Here is a 19514-nt window from a genome sequence, read left to right as displayed (position 1 = left end):
CCCACCCTCTCTGTATTTCTCTATGTCTCTCTCTCCCTTTCTCTCTGTTTATTTCTGTCTCTGGCCTGGCCTCTTCTGCATCCCCCCGCATTGCCCTTACCTTTTAAGGCCAGGCCTTCGCAGCTCTCCGCACCACAGCAAAAACTTGGGGGGCCCCCTCCGTCCTCCCTACACAGATGTTCTCTGGGGGCTCGACGGGGAGACACATAGTAGGGAAGGGAAGGGAAGGGAAGGGAGGGAGGCGGTGCGGTGGGGGTTCAAGGCTGGTTTGGGGCTTCCCGCCCGAAGGAAGAAAGCGGCAAAGCCAGGAGCCACGCACACCCCACTGGACCCCTGCTGTGCAGTTCTCCTCCCCCGCCTGCCAAGCGCAGGGGAATGATTAAATCCCCCGCTCTTCCAGGCGAAACGAAGGAGGACCGGCCATCCTCCTTCCTGGCCATTTCCACCCCCCCGAAGCCTCCCCGGAGCCCCTTTTCTGGCAGAGGCTGAAATTTTCGTGTAGGCTCCGTGAACTGCCAGAGCGCCCACCTGGGAATCAAAGGCAGTGCTGGTCAAAGGCGGCCCCGAGGCTCCAGTTGCCTCCATCTCCCACTCACCGACCGGATTCACATAGCGCCGGTTAGCGGCTGGTCTTTCTGACCTCAGGGCCCGTGGTAGCGCTGGGCAAGGTGCGATTCAGGCCAGGCGAGGGACGGAGGGTTCCCGCTCGGTGGACGCAGGCAGCCTCGTTGCCAGGGGTTTTTTGGAGGGAGCCCTGAGAATGGCTGGTGAGGGGGATGGGCAGCAGCGGCGGGCGAGGCTAGTTCATGGGGCGGCCGGGGGAGGGGGAGTCAGAGCCAGGCTTGGGTGGGCCCTGCCCAGCCCTAGAAACGCCAGCTGCGAGGGCTTCCCAGTGGGGAGCTGGCTGCCTACCTGCCGAGCCTGGTGGCAGGATATGGCCCTCGGGCGTCTCTGCCTTCCAAATGCGCAGTTTCTTGGAAGCAATATGGAGAGTCTAAATATAAGGAGCAGAAATCTGTTGAGCATAATCAGGGCTGGGAGGCTGCCATGTTGGTTTTACGTCCAGCAGATGGCGCTGTTTTTCAATGTTTGTCAATGTCTTTCAATGTTTTCCAATGTTTTTCATGTTTTTACCTGTCACAGGTGTGACATGTATATAATATAGGTATATAAAAACACGCCCATAGTCGAATGCAACATTGTGTCAAAATTTGAAAGCAATCGGTGAAGAACTTTCGGAGATGTGCGGTTATGTACAAACGGACATTTACATTTTTATTTATATAGATTACACATTTAAAATAGAAATAGAAAAATAAATATCCTCAGATTAAAAGCCACAAGATGCCTAAAAACAACACAAATGTATAGCAAGTTCAGACAGTGTCTGAAATTTCTAAAACACAAGGTTATCACTCTGACTCTGGCATCACAAAGAAGTCCCTGTCTCACTTAAGATGTCATCTGTCCTCCTAATAATATGTTTGACTGGTAGCCAGCAAAACTTTTAAGCACATGGTCCTAAGTCATGAAGGCTTTAATAATCAGAAACAGCATTCTGAATTTGGGACTAAAAATGGACTGGGAGCCAGCATACCTGAGCAACCCAGCATTGTCACCATAGTGCAAAAGACTATTTTAAGGAGTTACTTATCCAGTCTTTCCCTTCATCATAGTGAGACTGTCTCAGGCCAAAGGAGGCTATCGTCTCTGGGAATATCTTTTCACCACCCGGCCTGGCATTGGATGGATTAATGGAACTGCCTCTCTCACAGGTCTCCTCCTGCAACTCCTGATCTCCCTGATGCTCGTGTGTTCCACTACCTTGGTCCGCAGGAGTGGTCATTTTGAGGTGACATGCTCAGCCTTCCCTTGCTTTCTCTGTTTATTTTACCCTTCTTTTCATCCTGCAAAGGGGCAGCATGGTGGTTCAGCTGTTAAAATATGGGGCTTGTTGGCTGGAAAGCTGGCAATCCAGGTTCAAGACCCAAATGCCACATGGCATAGCAGTTCCAAAGCATGCAAATGTGAATAGATAAATAGGTACCACTTTGGTGGGAAGATAACAGCGCTCCCTGATGTCATGATGGCCACATGGACTTGTAAGTGTCTTTGGACAGTGCTGACTGAATGGCCTTGAAACAGAGATGAGCACCGCTCTCCATAGTCCCCGTTAGTCCCCATAGTCTCCCCATTTGCACAGTACTTTGCTTGCTAGAATGCCTTCCTAGCCAGAAAAAGGTCTAAGATGTTTTGTCAAAGGGAGGCCTTAGAAACAAAATGCAGCCTTGGAAAAAAACACAATGGCCAAACCAAGAAAGCTACTTTGATGGAGATGGTGGTGTTAGATCGGCGTAGGGAAAGGAAGATGCGACCAGGGTTGGTCCATTCAGTATCTTTATTTCAGCTCTGAATGAAGGCGGACGGCTGTGCTGCCGGAGCTTTTTTATACGCTTCGGCAGACTCAGCTGTCCAATGACAGTTGTTTGAATTTCCCGCTGGTGGATTAGCCAATCCCTGTCCTTATAAGGACATAACACCCCTCCCCTCCTAGTTCGAAGACTGTCTATCAACACTAATGAATGTCATGTAGTCACGCAGGTAGGCGGGACGCTTGATGGTCCTGGCTGACCTGCGCAGTTCCATTTGAGTTTCGCAGCTGGCCAGAGCAGGCGGAGCTCCTGTCCCCTCCGGCTCTCGACCCGGAAGGGTCTGGGGTCCGGCCGTCAAGTGTGTGGGCCTTGTCCCAGCACCTCCGGCCGCATCGTCTGGATTTACCCGCTGGTGGCACTGGTCCTTCCCCTGACCGGGATCCCTGGAACCTCACGGCTGGGCATCGCTGTCAACCCTGGGGTGACATCTGATGTCCGGTAAGTCCATTTTATTCTCCTTTGCCCTTTGTGGCTTCTGTTGGTGGCTCTGCTGTTTCGGTTGTTGTTGTTGCTGCTGTTGTTGTTATTGTTGTTGCTCTTGCGTGGCGGCTTGTCGTGGTGGGTGGCCGACCCCGCCGGGGGGTCGCCCGTCTACCATGTCAGGCTGGTGTAGGTCGACCTCGCTGGGGTGGTGTCAGTTGACCCTGCCGGCGTGGTGATGGTGGTCTCCCTCACGGGGGAGTCGCTGGCTGGCTCTGCGGGGGCGTTGTGGACCTCCCTCCCTGGGTTCTCCCTGGTCTACTATCTTGCATCGGTGGTGGTCTCCCTCACCGGGGTGTGGTAGGTCACCGTCGCTGGGGGGTTACAGCTCTCCCTTTGTGCATTGTCCCTGGTCCACTTCATCGTGGAGGTGGAGGTCTCCCTCACTGGGGTGGCGAATAGCCTCCTCGTCGGCGTGAGGTGCTGACTCCCCTCGGGTTGCGGGTACCGGTCTACTCCCTTGGATCGGCGATGGCTTGACTTGCTGAGGTGGTGTGGGTCCACCTCCCCGAGGTGTCGCAGGCCTTCCTCGCTGGGGTGTGACAGGCCTATCTCATCAGAGTGCTGTAGGCCGGCCTCCTTGGGGTGTTGTAGGCCTACCTCATCGGGGTGTTGTAGGCCTACCTCGTCAGGCTGGTTTCCTTCCACTTCCGTCCACCTTTTCCGGAGTTGGTCGATGTGACATCTACAGACCTGCCCAGCTTCCAGCTCCACTCTATAAGACTTCAGTCTGGTTGTGCTCTCAATTCTTCCTTTCAGCCATTTCGGAAAACCATGGAAATTGAGCGCGAAGACCAGGTCTCCTATGGCAAAGGCGTGGGGCAGGCGTCTGGCGTCTGATGGCACCTCCAGGTTGTACAGGGGGTGCAGCCGGTCCAGATGTGACCTCAGTCTTCTGCCCATCAGCAGTTCGGCCAGGCTCTTATGCGTCTTTGAGTGCAGCGTGATGTGTTGAGTGAGGAGGAACTGGTCGATCCTCTCTTCCAGTCGCCGGTGCCCATCTTGGTGAGGGCTTCCTTGGTGAGCCTCACCATCCTTTCAACTTGCCCATTTCTGGCCAGTCTGTAGGGGGCAATCAGGGCATGGCGGATGCCCAGTCCTGCCAGGAATGTTTCCATGGGCTTGGATGTGAGCTGTGGCCCATTGTCGGAAACGAGGACATCCGGTAGCCCGTGCATGGCGAATAGTCTCCGGAGCGCCTTGGTGGTGGCTTCTGTTATTGTGGATGCCATGGGTACGACCTCCAGCCACTTTGAGAAAGCATCCACGACGATGAGGGGGTATCTTCCGCTCACCGGACCCGTGAAATCTATGTGGATTCTCGACCATGGACTGCTGGGAGCCTGCTGCTCTGTAGACTGGGCATGGGGTGGTGCTGGGCGGACTTCCTGGCACAGGTCACATCTGGCCACCCAGGTCTCTATATCCTTGTCCAGGGTTGGCCACCACACATAGCTTCGTGCCAGCCCCTTCATGCGAATGATGCCTGGGTGCCCTCTATGCAGAGTCTCTAGAGTCTTATATTGGAGTGATCTGGGAATCACGACCCTGTCGCCCCACAGGAGGCAGCCTTTCATTGTGGCTAGTTCTTGCTGCTTTCTGGCAAATGGGGTGAATTCTTCTGCCATCTTCCCCATAGGCCATCCGCACAGAACCCAAGATAGTACCTGTTTGAGCGTTCGGTCCTTCTGGGTCTGCGATGCCACGTCTGCGGAGGTGACAGGGCAAGCGAGGTCATTGTCAATATGGAATAGTCCGAGTGTGGGAGCTGGGTCTTCCACCGGCTTCTGGGATGGGCATCTACTCAGGGCATCGGCGTTTCCGATGGTCTTGCCGGGTCTGTGGGTTAGAGTATATGAGTACCCCACAAGGAAAATTGGCCAGCGTGTCATCCTGGGTGACATGTAGCTTGGTGTGGGTTTGTCGCCCGCGAATAGTCCCAACAGTGGCTTATGGTCTGTGATAACTGTAAAGCTCCGGCCATACAGGTACTCATGGAAGCGCTTGATGCCCGCGACGATGGCCAAGACTTCCTTATCCAGCTGACTATAGTTCCTTTCGGTGCTGGACATCGTTTTTGAAAAATAAGCGATGGGAGCCTCTGTTCCATTTGGGAGTTGGTGACTGAGGACCGCTCCAATCCCGTATGGTGACGTGTCGCAGGTCAGCAGGAGGGGTAATGTCTTGTGATATTGCATGAGGACGCTGTCTGAAGAGAGCAGTGCTTTGATGTTTTTGAAGGCTGTTTCCTCCTCTGTCCCCCATCTCTACGGTACCGCTTTCCCCAACAGGCGATGGAGTGATTCAGCAGCTGTGGCTTTCTGTTTTAAGAAGACACTATAAAAATTCAGTAGTCTCAAGAAAGCCTGAAGCTCTGCTTTGTTTTTGGGGGCTGGAGCTTCGTGGATAGCCTTAACTTTAGATTTGGTGGAGTGGATGCCAGTTCCATCAATGAGATAGTCCAGGAACTCGACCTCCTGGACCCCAATGATGCACTTATCTCTCCTGACTCTCAAACCCTTCTCCTTAAAGCGCTGTAGAACTAACTTCAATCGCTCAAGTAGCTGGGTTTTAGAGTGGCCAGAGATTAAGACATCATTGAAGTATGGCACCACCCCTGGAATGCCTTGAAGAAGGCGTTCCATCATAGATTGAAAAATTCCTGGGGCTGCGCTGACTGCAAATTGGAGACGGTTACATTTAAATGCGCCCCTGTGGGTGACAATTGTTTGTGCCTCTGCTGTTTTTTCGTCTACTGGCAGTTGCTGGTAAGCCTGGGCCAGGGCCAGTTTGGCAAATATTGACCCACTCCCTAGTGAATGCAGCAGATGTTGCACCACTGGAACTGGGTATGCCCTCTGTTGCAAAGCCTTGTTGATTGAACATTTATAGTCGGCACAGATGCGCACAGATAAATCATGCTTCATGGGGGTCACAATGGGGCTCTCCCATGCCGCATGATCGATTGGCCCCAATACACCTTGAGCAAGCGTATTATCTAGCTGAGCATCTACTTTGGGCCTCAAGGCAAACAGAACTCTGCGGGGCTTAAGCCTAATTGGTGTTTCCCCAGCTTACCATTGAAGACTTCCTTGAACTCTTCGAGGAGGGTGTCGAGTTCGTCCTGCCGGATTTGGTGAACCCCTCTGATCTCGAGCCCTAGTGGCTTGAACCATTCCATGCCTAGCAGGTTCGGGCGGCTGTTCTGGACAATGGTGATGGGAAGATCGCCCTGGAAATTGTGGTAGGAAATCCGAAGTGACGTTCTTCCCAGGACTCCGATCAGGTTTCCTCCAAAGTCGACCAGCCTTGACCATACGGGCTTCAGGTCTCTCTTGCAGACTCCAGGCTTGAGACGCTTCAGCTGCTGCCAATCCATGATGGAGTAGATCGATCCCGAATCTACTTCCATGGAACATGGGGTTCCTTCCACGTGCACCGTCACGTGGCACTTTGTGGTGCTGTCGTCGTCTGAGTGGTCTATGGTCATCTGATGGACTGCTCTCCTCTGGCCGCCGTCACTTTCTCCCTGTCTGGGCTGGTAGTAGGACCGTCTAGATGATCTCGTGTATTCGTCGCGATTTTCGCGCGGCCGGTGGCTGGACGGTTCTGGGGCTGGATCCTCGGCTCTGCAGGCTTCAGCAATGTGACCCCTCTTGTTGCAGCATCTGCAGGTCGCATCTCTCCACCTGCACTTGGCCCTAGCATGGTCTCCTCTGCAGCTGGCACAACGCTCCCCCTGATCGCCATTTTGAGCGGTTTCCCACCTTGGGGGTCTGGAGACCTTGTGCACAGCCATTTCTTCCTCCGATTCCGATCCGGCAGCTGACTCCTCTGTGGATGATTGGGGTGCCCTTTGGATCTTGTGGATCCCCTTGCCTCTTAGCATTGCAGCTGCCGCTTTTTCGGATGTTTCGGCAGCTGTGGCCTCTTCTACGACATCTTTGAGCACCAACTTCTTCCTGCTCAAGAAATTTTTTTGTCCCTCATGCCAAACACAATGCGGTCGCTGATGGCATTGTCCACATTGTCGAATTTGCAGTTGGCAGCGATTTGGTGTAGGGTGGCCACAAATTCTTTGATTGATTCACCTTCCCTTTGGTCCCTCTGGTGGAATGTGAATCGGTTGGCAACCGGAGTTCCCGTCGGTGCGTAATTGTAGCACTCCTTTGTTAACCGTGAGTTAACAAAAATAGTCCGTAGGTGGATTAAAGTGCCAAGTCCAGCCTAAACAACTGGCTGACTGTGTGACTAACCCTAATAATAACAATACCAACATTTCTGGAGCATCGCTTGAACACCTTTGGCATTGACAAAATCACCATCAGTCAATTAAAAAAGGCAGATTTACTTGGAACAGCTTACAACGTGCCTATTCTTGGGAAAGACTCAATAGGTGGGTGAAAATGCCAATCCAGTTTAAACTACTATCTGGCTATATGGCCAATAATAATACAAAGCTAGAATTGAGAAGACAGCAACAGATAGCAAATGCTGCCTCAGCAAAAAAACTGAAGATACAGTGGACCACCTAGTTAGCTGCTGCAAGAAGATCGCATAAACAGACTGCGACAACGGCATGACAAAGTAGCAACAACTTGCATTGGAAGATCTGCAAGAAATACCATTTGCCTGATGGGACCATAAAATAGAGAAAGTCATAGAAAATGAAGAAACTGAAGTGTTCTGGAACTTTATAATTGAAACAGACAAGCACCTGCCACATCACACCACAGGCTTAATTGTTGATAAGAAAGACAAAAAAGTCTGGACAGTGGATGTGGCAGTACCTGGAGGCAGAAGAATAGAAGCCAAATCCAGTCTGAACATCTGGCTTGACTGTGTGACGAACCATAATAAAACTGAGGTGTTTGCTTTGAAAAATGTCTTGTTTTCCCTCCTAGACTCCATTAATGTTTTGTTTTTATGTATTTATTTTGTTTTTCTTTTCTAAAAACCACAGAAAATATGTCTGAAAGAAGCACTGGCCTTACACTATGTGAGCCCATCATGTCCTGTTTGTGATTCTGAAATGAGCAGCAGCCACAGGATGAAGCTGCACCTGGCTGCTCAAAACCCCGCCCCTTTTCACCTATGTTGCTCATGTGCCACAGGTAGAAAAGAAATAGGACTTTATTTGGGCTGTTTTTATATCCTGTATATCCCTCTCGGAAATATGGGCAAATAATGGAATTTTGTTTTTGTTTAGTTCTTTTAAACCATCGGTCTAACTTCATTTTGCTCTCCAAAATGTGCCCCTTCCTTTGTCACCAGCAGGTCTTCTACTGGACTCACCTTTTCTACATCCCCATCTGGGCTTTGCTGATTGTTCACGGTGCTAATTTCTGGAAGTGGTTTGTGATCCCTGGATCTCTCTTCCTCGGAGAGAAGGCCTTTGCAGCTGCTTTGTCACGCGTCGGTGGGCTGTGCATTGTGGAAGTCAACCTTCTACCCTCCAAGGTGGGTTCCACAAATGGTAAAGTAAACAAAAGTGGGTATCAGCATATATAACTTGCAGGTGAAACTAGAAAAGGAACAATGGGGTTTTTGCCTAATTGTTCAATGAATTCTTACCAAAGGACACCATGTGTGTCCCTATATTATTTCTTTTGAAATCCAGGTGACTCATTTGGTGATTCAGAGGTCCCCCTTTTTCCACTACAAACCAGGTGACTACGTGTACCTGAACATTCCGGTCATCGCCCGGTATGAGTGGCACCCCTTCACTATCAGCAGTGCTCCAGAGCAGCCAGGTAGGGGACTGACCGACTGTCTGAAGCAGGGGTGAAATCCAGCAGGTTCTGACAGGTTCTGGAGAACCGGTAGCAGAAATTTTGAGTAGTTTGGAGAACTGGCAAATACCAGCTGGCCCCAGAGTGAGGAGGGAATGGAGATTTTGCAGTATCCTTCCTAAACCATACCTACCAAACCATGCCCACCAAGCCACACCCACAGAACCGGTAGTAAAAAAATTTGGATTTCATCACTGGTCTGAAGGATAGCTGCATGCCTCTCAAGCTCAGGGCTTTGGCCTTGACAGGAGCATCTGCACGGGAGCAGAGTCCTCCATGTCAAAAGCAGTGGCTCCGTTCTCTTCTGGACTTTCCTGACCCTCCGTTCCCAGACCACCCTGAATGCTGAGAAATGGGATGCCTTGAATGCCCATTGAGCTGCCCAGCACCTCCTGGCTTAGGGTGCTATGAAGGGTGACCCCAACCTGCATTTACCAACGTCAAACTGTGTTGGAGTATAACTGCAGTGTAACGATCCACCCTGAAGGAAGGGTTGGGGAAGTTGAGAGAAATGGATAAATTAACTTCTTTGATTAGAGAAAAGACGGCGTCTACATTTATTGGTGACTGGAAATCTCTTATGGGCTTTTTTGTGTAAAACTGGGGTGGGGGGAATGAACGTTATTTATGGTTTTGATGATTAGACAAGTAAAATTATAGGAGTAAGAGTAACATGGTGAAAATTTAGAGAGAGGTAGGTATATTTTTTGAATTTACCATTGCTATGAAGAATAATGGAAGCCACTTTATATTTTCTTTCTTCAACTTTTTCTTCAGTCTTTACTTTTCTTTTCTTGCCCCTTTTGTTTTTCATTTGTTCATGTTAGCTTTTATGTCTTAAAACATTTTTATATAAAATGCTTTTATATAAACATTTTTTATATTTTATATAAAAAAATATAAATTATATATTTTAAAAAATGAAGTACACCCCTGGGAATTCTCAAATCTCTCAGGACTATCAGACCTAATCTCACTGAGTTTTCAAAATCAGCCCAGATCAGATAATTGCTGCCACTTGCTGGGAGTCTTTAAATGGAATCCTCAAATAAACTGGAAACCAGTGCAGCCCCTGTTCATACAAGCAACAGCATCCTGGACCAACTGTAGCTTCTGAAGATTGTTTAAAGATAGCCTGCTTAGAGCACATGGCAGTCATCCAAATATGAGATCGCGAAGGTGTGTGTCCATTTGGTCAGATCTGACTCCCAGAAATGGACATAGATGAGATGGTCCCAGCCTCAGGCAAACAGGGCTGGCCAGCTGCTGCTGCCTGAGCTTAAGATTCAAGACTGGCTCTATTGAACTCCCAACACAAAACTCAGGGCAGCCCTATCACATTTGGCACCATGAACCCCCTATGTCTCAATTATGTCTTCCAGGGATCTTGGATGAATGGAAAGCAAAGTGTTCAAAGGTTTGATCTATCCCTTCCCTTCACTGCTCTATACCAGAGCTCTCCAACCTTGGCAACTATAAGCCTGGAGGACTTCAATTCCCAGAATTCCCCAGCTAGCTTTGCTCCAGGCTTAAAGTTGCCAAGGTTGGAGGCCCCTGCTCTACCCAGATCTTGCCACCTCCAGAAAACGGATTCCAGTCCATATTGTTACTTTATACCAGGGATGTCAAACTCTATTTCATTGAGGGCCGCATTGGGATTATGCTTGACCTTGGAGGTAGTGGTGGGTTTCACTTACCTTTGCTCGCCACTTCTGCGCATGCAAAGTTTCTGTGCATGTGCAGAGCGTATTTGATGACGTTTGGGCGGGTGGGCGGAGTCTGCCGCTGCCGCTGCTACCGGTTCGCCCAAACCAGGGTGAACCAGCAGCAACCCACCACTGCTTGGAGGGCTGGGATGGGTGTGGACAGGGTGGGTGTGGACAGCATGGTGTCACTTGTGTTGGGAGCGCCTGTGGTAGCCCAAGTGCTCTGCCAGCAAAAACAGGCTTCCGAGCTCCGTTTTCGGCTGCGATAGCCTCCTGCAACCTTTTGCCAGTGAAAATGGAGCTGGGGGAGGGCATATGCAGCCCTTGTGAGCTCTGTTTTCAACTGGGATGGTGTCCTGCAACTCTCTGCCAGCAAAAACGGAGCTTGCAAGGGCGGTGTGTGACCCTCCTGAGCTCCATTTCCGCTGGCAGAGGCACCATGGGCCGGTCCTTTGCTATTTCCAGGGCAGCCCCGCGGGCCAGATCTAAGTACCCTGCGGGCCGTATCTGGCCTCTGGGCCTTGAGTTTGACACCCCTGCTTTATACTAATCTCTACGATGCCTGTGCTTCAGCTTACTCATTTAATCAGGAAGGCTTCATTCAATCTTCTCCTTCCCTTCAAAGACACCATCTGGCTGCATGTTCGGTCACTGGGACAATGGACCTACCGATTACATGAGTACTTCTGGAATTTTCAGGAGCCCTTTGATGACAATCCTGAATTGTCAGTGGCCAGGAAATCAAGGAACAAGAACAGACTCTCAAATTTCGTGGAGGTTTGGAGTTTAAAATACTCTCTACTTGGTAGTTTGTCTAGTTCTTGTTACTGAGGTCAGGATTGCTCACGTGTTGCCCTGAGACTGGCTGGGGGCAGCGTCAATAGCGTGGAGCCTGGTGGCGCAGTGGACTAAGTGCTGTTAAAGTAGCACTTAGTTGCCAGCTGCCTGCAATTACTGTAGTTCAAATCTCACCAAGCTCAAGGTTGACTCAGCCTTTCATCCTTTTGAGGTAGGTAAAATGAGGACCCGGATTGTGGGGGCAATAAACTGACTTTGTATAAAAAAGAACACCGCTTAGGGGGGACCGAAAGCCCTACTAAGCAGGTATATATAAAAGTGTGAAGACTATTGCTTAACACATTGTAAGCTGCCCTGAGTCTCTGGAGAAGGGCGGCATATAAATCGAACCAATAAATAAATAAATAAATAAATAAATAACACTAACTGCTTTTTGTGCCACCTCATGAATTACAGGAAATCTCATCTGGTGACCCCATAGAATACACTCCATTGGGGCCTTTGGGGTCATCATTTGTGTGGGGATTCTCAGTCACCCAGGTGATAGTTGTCTCAAAAGTGCTTTTTCAAAAGGAAACTGAACTGTTTTTTTCCCCTTGAGGAAGAAGAACAAAACATTTCATTTCTCATCCAAGAAACTTCATCAGTTGTGGCCGGTTTGGGAGAAGGATGGAGGATAGGTTCTGACCATATGGTGGGGGAAGGGGAAATAGAAGGATTGTGTTTCTTTGCAGTCATCTGGTCTGTTATCACTCTCTGTGGGGGCATAGTAATCTGTGTATCTGAAGTAGTGAGGAGGTTGTGTATAAACACGTGTTATATTGAAGAAATCTCAGCTTGCTATAGATCAGTGTTTCTCAACCTTGGAAGCTTGAAGATGGGTGGACTTCAACTCCCAGAATCCCCCAGCCAGCAGCGCTGGCTGGGGGATTCTGGGAGTTGAAGTCCACCCATCTTCAAGCTTCCAAGGTTGAGAAACACTGCTACAGATACCTGATATAGATACAGCTTGGTATAGAGGTATAGGGTTTCCTGCTTGAGCAGAGGGACATGCTAGATGACCTCCAAGGTCCCTTGCAACTCTGTTACTCTGTTGCCCTTGTGTAGAAATGGCTGTACCGTAGCACTACTGGCCTCTAGCAGCCACTCTGCAGCTCATTAACTCTTTTTTCAGAAGTGTCTCTTTTGCTCCTCTGATTTGGACCTACCGGTGGCAACCACTAAAGATGAGATGATCCAAATGGTATCATACACACCCATCCAGGATTCCAGCATCACTGTAACAGATGAGCCTGAAGAGGTGAGCAGATAAACCAGGGAGGAAGAGAATTCTTGCATACTTTCTCACATAAAGTTCTGAGAGTCCCAAAGGAAGTGGGGGGGGGGGAGAGAGAGAATTGTTTGTTTTCTGTTTCAAAGTAGAAGCTGAAGCCCTAAAGCATTGACTAAAGGACATTTTCTACCTGATAAATAAATATATATATATATTCTTTTTATCAGGTTTCTAGCAGGCCCACCAAGAACCGTAGGCTCTGTAACATCAAGGTAAGCTTTTCCTCATTAAGCACCTGTACAAGTAGAATTCTCTCTGTTCCTGAGAAGGTGCATTCTCAGGTTGATGGCCTGACAAGGAATGAAGGGCAATTGTGTACCAGGAGGAGGTTCTGACATTTGGGTTGTGGTTGCAGTCTCCAGAATGAATAAAGAGGGCCATTAGGGAAAGGAGTCGTAGACATTTATGGGTAAAAGAGGTGGGATTTGAAATGGAGGGTGGGAGCCCAGATCCTTCAATGTTTGGAAAAAACACAACTGGTGGAAGATTATATTTTCCTGCAACATTTGTCTCATTAAAAAGTAGCACCATAGACATTTTTTGCAAATGTTCAAGCTCCTTTGCAAAAGGCTGTAAACTCAGCAAGAATGTAATGCTGAGGACTAGGAAACATGTCCCTTTTTGTGAATCAAACAGCACAAATATTCCTTTGCTTAATCTCGACATGTCCTGTGTGACTCAGTGGGGCTGGTGTGAACAACTGTTGAAATCGCCTGGCAGAGATCTAGTCAAGACACTGAACCACCATAGCAACTACAGTGTTCTAAGTACATTATTCCCATGGGATTTCATCAGTTCATTTCTATCCTGCTACCAAAATAATCTATGGTAGAACCAAAAACAGTTGTCTGGCCAACAAGAGGTCACAGGCCGGTTTGGCTGAAGAATGGGAATTAGTTAACTCCTCTCGTTGGAGTGAAAACAATGGGAAACCATATTTTTTTTCAGTGATATCATCCCTGTGAAAATCAAGGCCTGTTTGCCCAGTATCATGGACTAAAGAACTTATAACACAAACAGTGTGTGTGTGTGTGTGTGTGTGTGTGTGTGTGTGTGTGAGACCTGTGTCTCCAAATGAACATTAAAAAGCCTCATAAGGCGTTTGACTCTATAAAGTCTGCTCTACATTCAGAAGCCTCTGGCTACAAGGAGAAGGAAACAACCCACGCTTACCAAGACCAGGGTCAAAACACACAGCTCCTTTTCCCTCCTCTCTTCAGTGTTATATCGATGGTCCCTATGGCACTTCCACGCGCCGGATCTTCTCTTCAGAGCATGCGGTGTTGATTGCGGCAGGAATTGGCATCACCCCTTTTGCCTCCATTTTACAAAGCATCATGTTCAGGTTGGTCTGCAAGAGATTAGGGTCCAAGCTCTAGCAAAATGCTGTGCTGGAGTCTCTGTGGAGATTCTCTGTCATCCAGGTCCTGGTTGTCCCAAAAGTGCTTGTTCAAAAGGCAACGGGACTTGGTTGTTTCCCTAAAACCGTGATGGTGAACCTATGGCACGCGTGCCATATCGATAGGCACCAAGCGTTGCCCTAGCTCAGCTCCTGCATGCATGCGCATGCTCGCCAGCTGATTTTCGGATGTTCTGGGCCCACCGGAAGTCGGGAAACAAGCTGTTTTCAGTCTCTAGAGGGCCTCCTGAGGGGGCAGGGAGAGGCCATTTTCGCCCTTCCCAGGCTCCTAGAATGGCTCTGGAGCCAGGGAGGGTGAAAAACGGGCCTACCAGGCCCACCGGGCCAAAAGCAGGGGGAGCACGGGGGGTCATATGTGCATAAGCGGGTGGCGGGGTGCATTGAATCATGGGTGGGGGCACGCATGTGCGCGACCCCCCCACGTTTACCTCGCTTTTGGCACGCGAGGGCAAAAAGGTTAGCCATCACTGCCCTAAAACAAACAAAGTCCAGTTGCCTTTTGAAAAAGCACTTCTGGGGCTGTACCAGGTTGTTGTTTTGTGTTTTGGTTGACCTGTTTAGTTTTAATTGAAAGCTTGTATGCTGCTTTTCCAAACATGCTTAATATCAATTTAAAAATAGGAGCACTTTTAAATGATTGGAATCAAATTTTGAGACTAGTAAGTAAACAGGCATTTAATGGCAGGTGAACAAAAACATATTGAAAGCATTTATTAACATTTATTAATATCTGCCTATTCTACCTTCTTCCTTGTGGCAGCCCCTCAAATATTGGAACATTGCTATCACATCAGCCCTAGTCCTTCTTTTCACTAGACTGGAAATACCCAAATCCATATAGCTGCACCGTTCCTCATATGTTTTCGCCTCCAGTTCCCTAATCCTCTTTGTTGCTCTTCTCTGCACCCTTTCCAGTCTCTCAATGTGTTTTTCATATATTGTGGGGACCAAAACTGGATGCAGTATTCCAAGTGTGGTCCTACGAAGGCATTATAAGATGGTGTTAACTCTTCAGGTGATCTGGATTCTATCTCTGTTAATGCAGCCTAGGATTGTATTGGGTTTTTTGGCGTCCGCCGCACACTGCTGGCTGATATTTAAGTGATTGACGTTTTGGATTCCAAGATTCCTCTCACAGTTACTGGTATTGAGCCAAGTTTCACCTATTCTGTATCTGTGCATGTGGTTTTATTTACTTTCTTTCTTTCTTATTGATTCTACTCATTTCTCTTCCCAGGCATCGTATGCGAAAACAAGCCTCCTGCAGCCACAGTAATTCTTTGGATGAGAATATGAAGCTTCAGAAGGTGAGATGCCTGGTGGTAATTTTGAATTCCCTCAAAATAGTATTTTTATTTTTAAAATCCTTGAAGCCATTGTGCCTGAAAGAATACTTCTTTCAGAACATCCTTATTGGAATCCTAATCTCACTATTGGAGGCTCTTGATCAGGGGTGAAATCCAGCAGGTTCTGACAGGTTCTGGAGAACAAGTAATGGAAATTTTGAGTAGTTCGGAGAACCGGCAAATACCACCTCTGGCTGGTCCCAAAGTGGGGAGGGAATGGAGATTTTGCAGTATCCTTCTCCTGCCACACCCACCAAGCCACACCACGCCCCCCAAGCCATGCCCACAGAACCGGTAGTAAAAAAATTTGAATTTCACCACTGCCATTGATCCTTTCCAGGTGAGGGAGCTTTAAAGGATAACCCTTGAATCTAGAAAATCCGCCTCTAATGGATGGACCTTTTGGTGTCCGTTAAAGATCTTTCTACTCTTCCCTAACTTCTAACCTTTTTTAGCTGCAGTGCAGTGATTTTCTAAACCACAGGTGTCAAACTCAAGGCCCAGGAGCCAGATCCAGCCCGGGGGGTACTTAGATCTGGCCCACGGGGATGCCCTGGACACAGTGAAAAACCAGCCTGCGGTGCTTTTGCCAGTGAAAACAGGCTCCTGAGCTCCGTTTTCGGCTGTCATGGCCTCCTGCCACCCTCTGCCAGTGAAAATGGAGCTTGGGAGGGCCGCGTCCTCCATTTTCGATGGCAGAGGGTGGCAGGAGGCCGTGGCAGCCGAAAATGGAGCTTGGGAGCCCGTTTTCACTGGCAGAGTGCTCGGGCCCCCAACAGGGCCCCCAACAGGAGTGATGCCCACCCCGGTACCCTGAGGTCAAACACAACCCTGATGTGGCCCTCAATGAAATTTAGTTTGACACCCCTGCTCTAAACACTTAATATCCATTAACAAGTGGCTGCTCTAATAGTATTAATTGATTGTAACAGTTGTTTCATTTTTTAAATACCGTTTGAAAGCTGGTGTAGGAAAAGATATTTTGAAAGGTACAGTAGTATTTACATTTGTAAATAAATAAAATGATGGCAACCCCAATTGGGATGGCAACTTGGTTGTTAAGCAAACTGGTTGCTAAGCGAAACTGCTCCTGTGCTAATAGTCTTCCTTCAGCTTTCCTTTACTTCACAGACCTGTTAAGGTTATAAATGACAGGGTTGTTCATAATGTTACCGTTGTAACTGCGAACAGTCGCTAGAATAAGGCAGTCGCTATACAGGGACTCCCTGTTCTTTATTTTCGCCAGGTAGACTTTGTTTGGATCAATCGAGACCAAAAATCCTTTGAGTGGTTCGTCAGCCTGCTTACCCAACTGGAAGCCATGCAAGGCAGTGAAGAGCCAACAGGTGGGTGTCTCCTTCCTCCCGGTCTTTGTTCGCCCCCATCCCAACCTTTGTCTTTCATGCAGGAATGGCTTCTGCAGCTTTGAGACCGGACAAAATTGAGGCAGTGACTAAATCGAGACAGAAAAAGTTTTATTCCATTTTTTCCCCCAGAGTAGATGCAGGCTCAGGGGTGGCCTTCCCTCCTCTTCCTTTTAGGCAATCCGTCCCTTTTTGAACTTTACGAGGAATATTAGTAAGGGGGATGAAGGACTCCTGGGAGACACCCCTCCTGTCCATGTAGTCATTCTTCTCATCCTTGGCTTCAGCACTGATGCATAGGTGCTTTTTGCAAGCGCGTACCCACACATACACACACACAACGCACACCTGAGCTTTTCTACATGAATGGAAATCATGCTCCAAACAGTTCTGCCCTTTAGGTAAATAGGCTGCATATGCAGTCTTCTTGGTGCATCTTTTCATCAATGTGGAAGACAGAAATTCAAGGAAGGGGCCATGATATGGTCTGCTAAATCCACCTGGTTTTCCAATTCCCAGCCCGTTTCCTGCAGATGCATTTGTACATGACCTCAGCACTTAACAAGAGCGACATGAAGGCTGTGGGCCTGCAGATGGCCTTGGATCTACTTGCAAAAAAAGAAAAGAAAGACTCAATCACGGGCCTCAGGACGAGAACAAAGCCTGGGAGGCCAGACTGGAAACAGGTGGGTTTGTCCTCTAAACCACACTTAAAAACATGCAGTCATGTGGTAGCTCAGTCCAGATTCCAAGTTAGTATCTCACCTTAGAGAAATTATTTCCTGCAGTTGGTTTTATTCAGTTCATAAAGACTAAGGAAGATTTTTAACATCCATATATATCTGCTATATAAGGTGATGGGGAATGGTGCATCCCGTCAGCTGAGTCAGATCTTCGAATGAGGATCAACAAACTGAAGCTTTAAGCAGAAAAGCGAAGTTTTATGTGTTCAGATGGAGTTGCTTTCCCAAGATAGTTCGATGGAGATAAAAATACCAGTTGCAGGCATCAGGAATCTGAGAATTAAAACAGCTGGCTGGAGGATTTTAGAGCTATTCTGGGGTCTTACTGAGAAGGAGGAGGAGACAGACATTTAGACCGGCCGGCTTAGAGGTCAATTGGACCACTACAGAGCAATGTGCCAATTGCTATCAAAAAGAAGGCAGAAAGAGACCATGTATTTCAGCTGCTGATGGCTTCTTCTCTCTTTCTCAGCTCTTTCAGAAAATTGACAAAGAAGACAAAGGAAAAGTCCAGGTTTTCTTTTGTGGCTCTCCAGCTCTTGCCAAGGTTGTCAAAGCTCAGTGTGAACAGTTCACTTTTCCCTTTTTCAGGGAAAACTTCTAGCTGCAAGAAGTTTTTTGTTCCGTTTGACCAACATGGTCATGTTTGTTTTTAATGAACTCAAAAATATTCTATTTAAAAGAAAAACACTAGAAAATATTTGTGTCCTTTTTATCATTATAGTACCAGTAGGTTGTATAGTCAGCCAAATGTTTACATTGGATTTGGCATTTTTATCCACCTATCAAGTTCTTCCCAAGGACCTTGGACAGGCAGAAGTTGTTTGATGGCGTTAAATAAAAATCATTATCATGTATAATTATTATGTTGGATGATGATGATGGAGATATGTATAAGGTTTCCACAGAGCTGGTAAGAATTTGTTTGCTTGCTTATTTAATACAAGCCTCTTTTGCTCAACTAAGTCCATGCAAGGCAGCACGTAATGTAACACGTGGAAATAAAAATAAATGTAGAATAGAAGTAACAAAGCCATTAAGCTTAATGCATTATGAATAATTGACAATGCATCAAAATAAAGAATACTGCAAAAAATCTTCTCTGAGGTTCTTTCTCTACTTGCTTTTAACCATGAGACAAACACTCCCAGGAAACCTTTTTTTTCAAGTCACCGTGATGTTGTTTTCATCTTATCCTGCCATAGAAGAGGCTGCTAGTGGTACCCGGGTTAGTGCTTTTCTCCCCTTATTTCAACACCTTCTAAAGGCAGTTTTAAAGTGAAGGTAGAGGTTTAACCACTGTTCAGTCGTGTCCAATTCTAGATGAGTGTGATGCTCATCTGTTTCTTGGCTGAGGGAGCCAGCACTGACCAAAGACATTTTCCATGATCATGTGGCCAGCATGGCTATATGCCAAAGGCACATGGAACACTGTTGTTACCTTCCCGCTGAATTGGTACCTATTAATCTACTTGCATTTCCATGCTTTTGAACTGCTAAAGCAGCAGGAGGTGAGGCAAGTAACAGGAGCTCACCCTGTCACAGTGTCATCCGGCACCCAGTCTTGAACCTGGAATGTCATATCTCCAACTGACAAGCTCAGTGTCTTTAACCTCTTAGCCATTGCAACCCCCCTTTTAAAGTTTTAAGGTGTGCAAAATGTAAGCAACATCATTAGGATCTGCATTGCTTCAGCAACAAAGTGACAAAGCCCCTAGCAACGATCCAACTAAAAAACCCAACAAAAGTAGACATTTCCAGGAACTTCAAGATCCCAAAAGTAAAGCTTTATTGAGTAGATCATTTTGGTACTGAAGAATGCAAAACCGGCTCTAACTTTTCCCACTCAATCCTGTATAGTTCAAGAATACATGCCTCTTCTCCTCCTATGCTGCAGGTCATATTGCCCAATTATGAATCGTCCTTTTGTTTTTGAGAAGTGTCCATGGTTTGGCTGACACCTGCAGTAGTGTCCTTGGCTCTCACGATTGAAGTCTGGAGCCACTGCATTCCATCTCACCCTCCCCCCTGTTCTTTGGCAAGTTGAAGAGTGATAATATTCAAAAGAAGCATAAATGTTTTCAATCTTGACAGACCCAG

At 47.7% G+C, this 19514-nt stretch overlaps 1 protein-coding gene across 1 annotated transcript in view; it reads left to right on the top strand.

Annotated features, from left to right (window-relative positions):
- NOX5 (NADPH oxidase 5) overlaps positions 1-18018 on the top strand; it is a 31036-nt gene extending 13018 nt beyond the window's left edge. The window contains exons 6-15 of the mRNA XM_070953595.1: positions 1677-1852; positions 8190-8372; positions 8533-8665; positions 11036-11187; positions 12709-12753; positions 13762-13886; positions 15199-15268; positions 16554-16653; positions 17191-17357; positions 17887-18018. Of these exons, the coding sequence (XP_070809696.1) occupies positions 1677-1852; positions 8190-8372; positions 8533-8665; positions 11036-11187; positions 12709-12753; positions 13762-13886; positions 15199-15268; positions 16554-16653; positions 17191-17357; positions 17887-18018 (1283 nt within the window). The remainder of the gene's footprint in view (positions 1-1676; positions 1853-8189; positions 8373-8532; positions 8666-11035; positions 11188-12708; positions 12754-13761; positions 13887-15198; positions 15269-16553; positions 16654-17190; positions 17358-17886) is intronic.
- The last annotated feature ends 1496 nt before the right edge of the window (positions 18019-19514 follow it).

The sequence above is a fragment of the Pituophis catenifer genome, unplaced genomic scaffold (genome assembly GCF_029215685.1).
Source record: "Pituophis catenifer annectens isolate HBS135680 unplaced genomic scaffold, rPitCat1.0.hap2 SCAF_14, whole genome shotgun sequence".
NCBI lineage: Eukaryota > Metazoa > Chordata > Lepidosauria > Squamata > Colubridae > Pituophis > Pituophis catenifer.
Note: the sequence above shows the minus strand (reverse complement) of the source record. Positions and strands in the feature narration are given on the sequence as shown.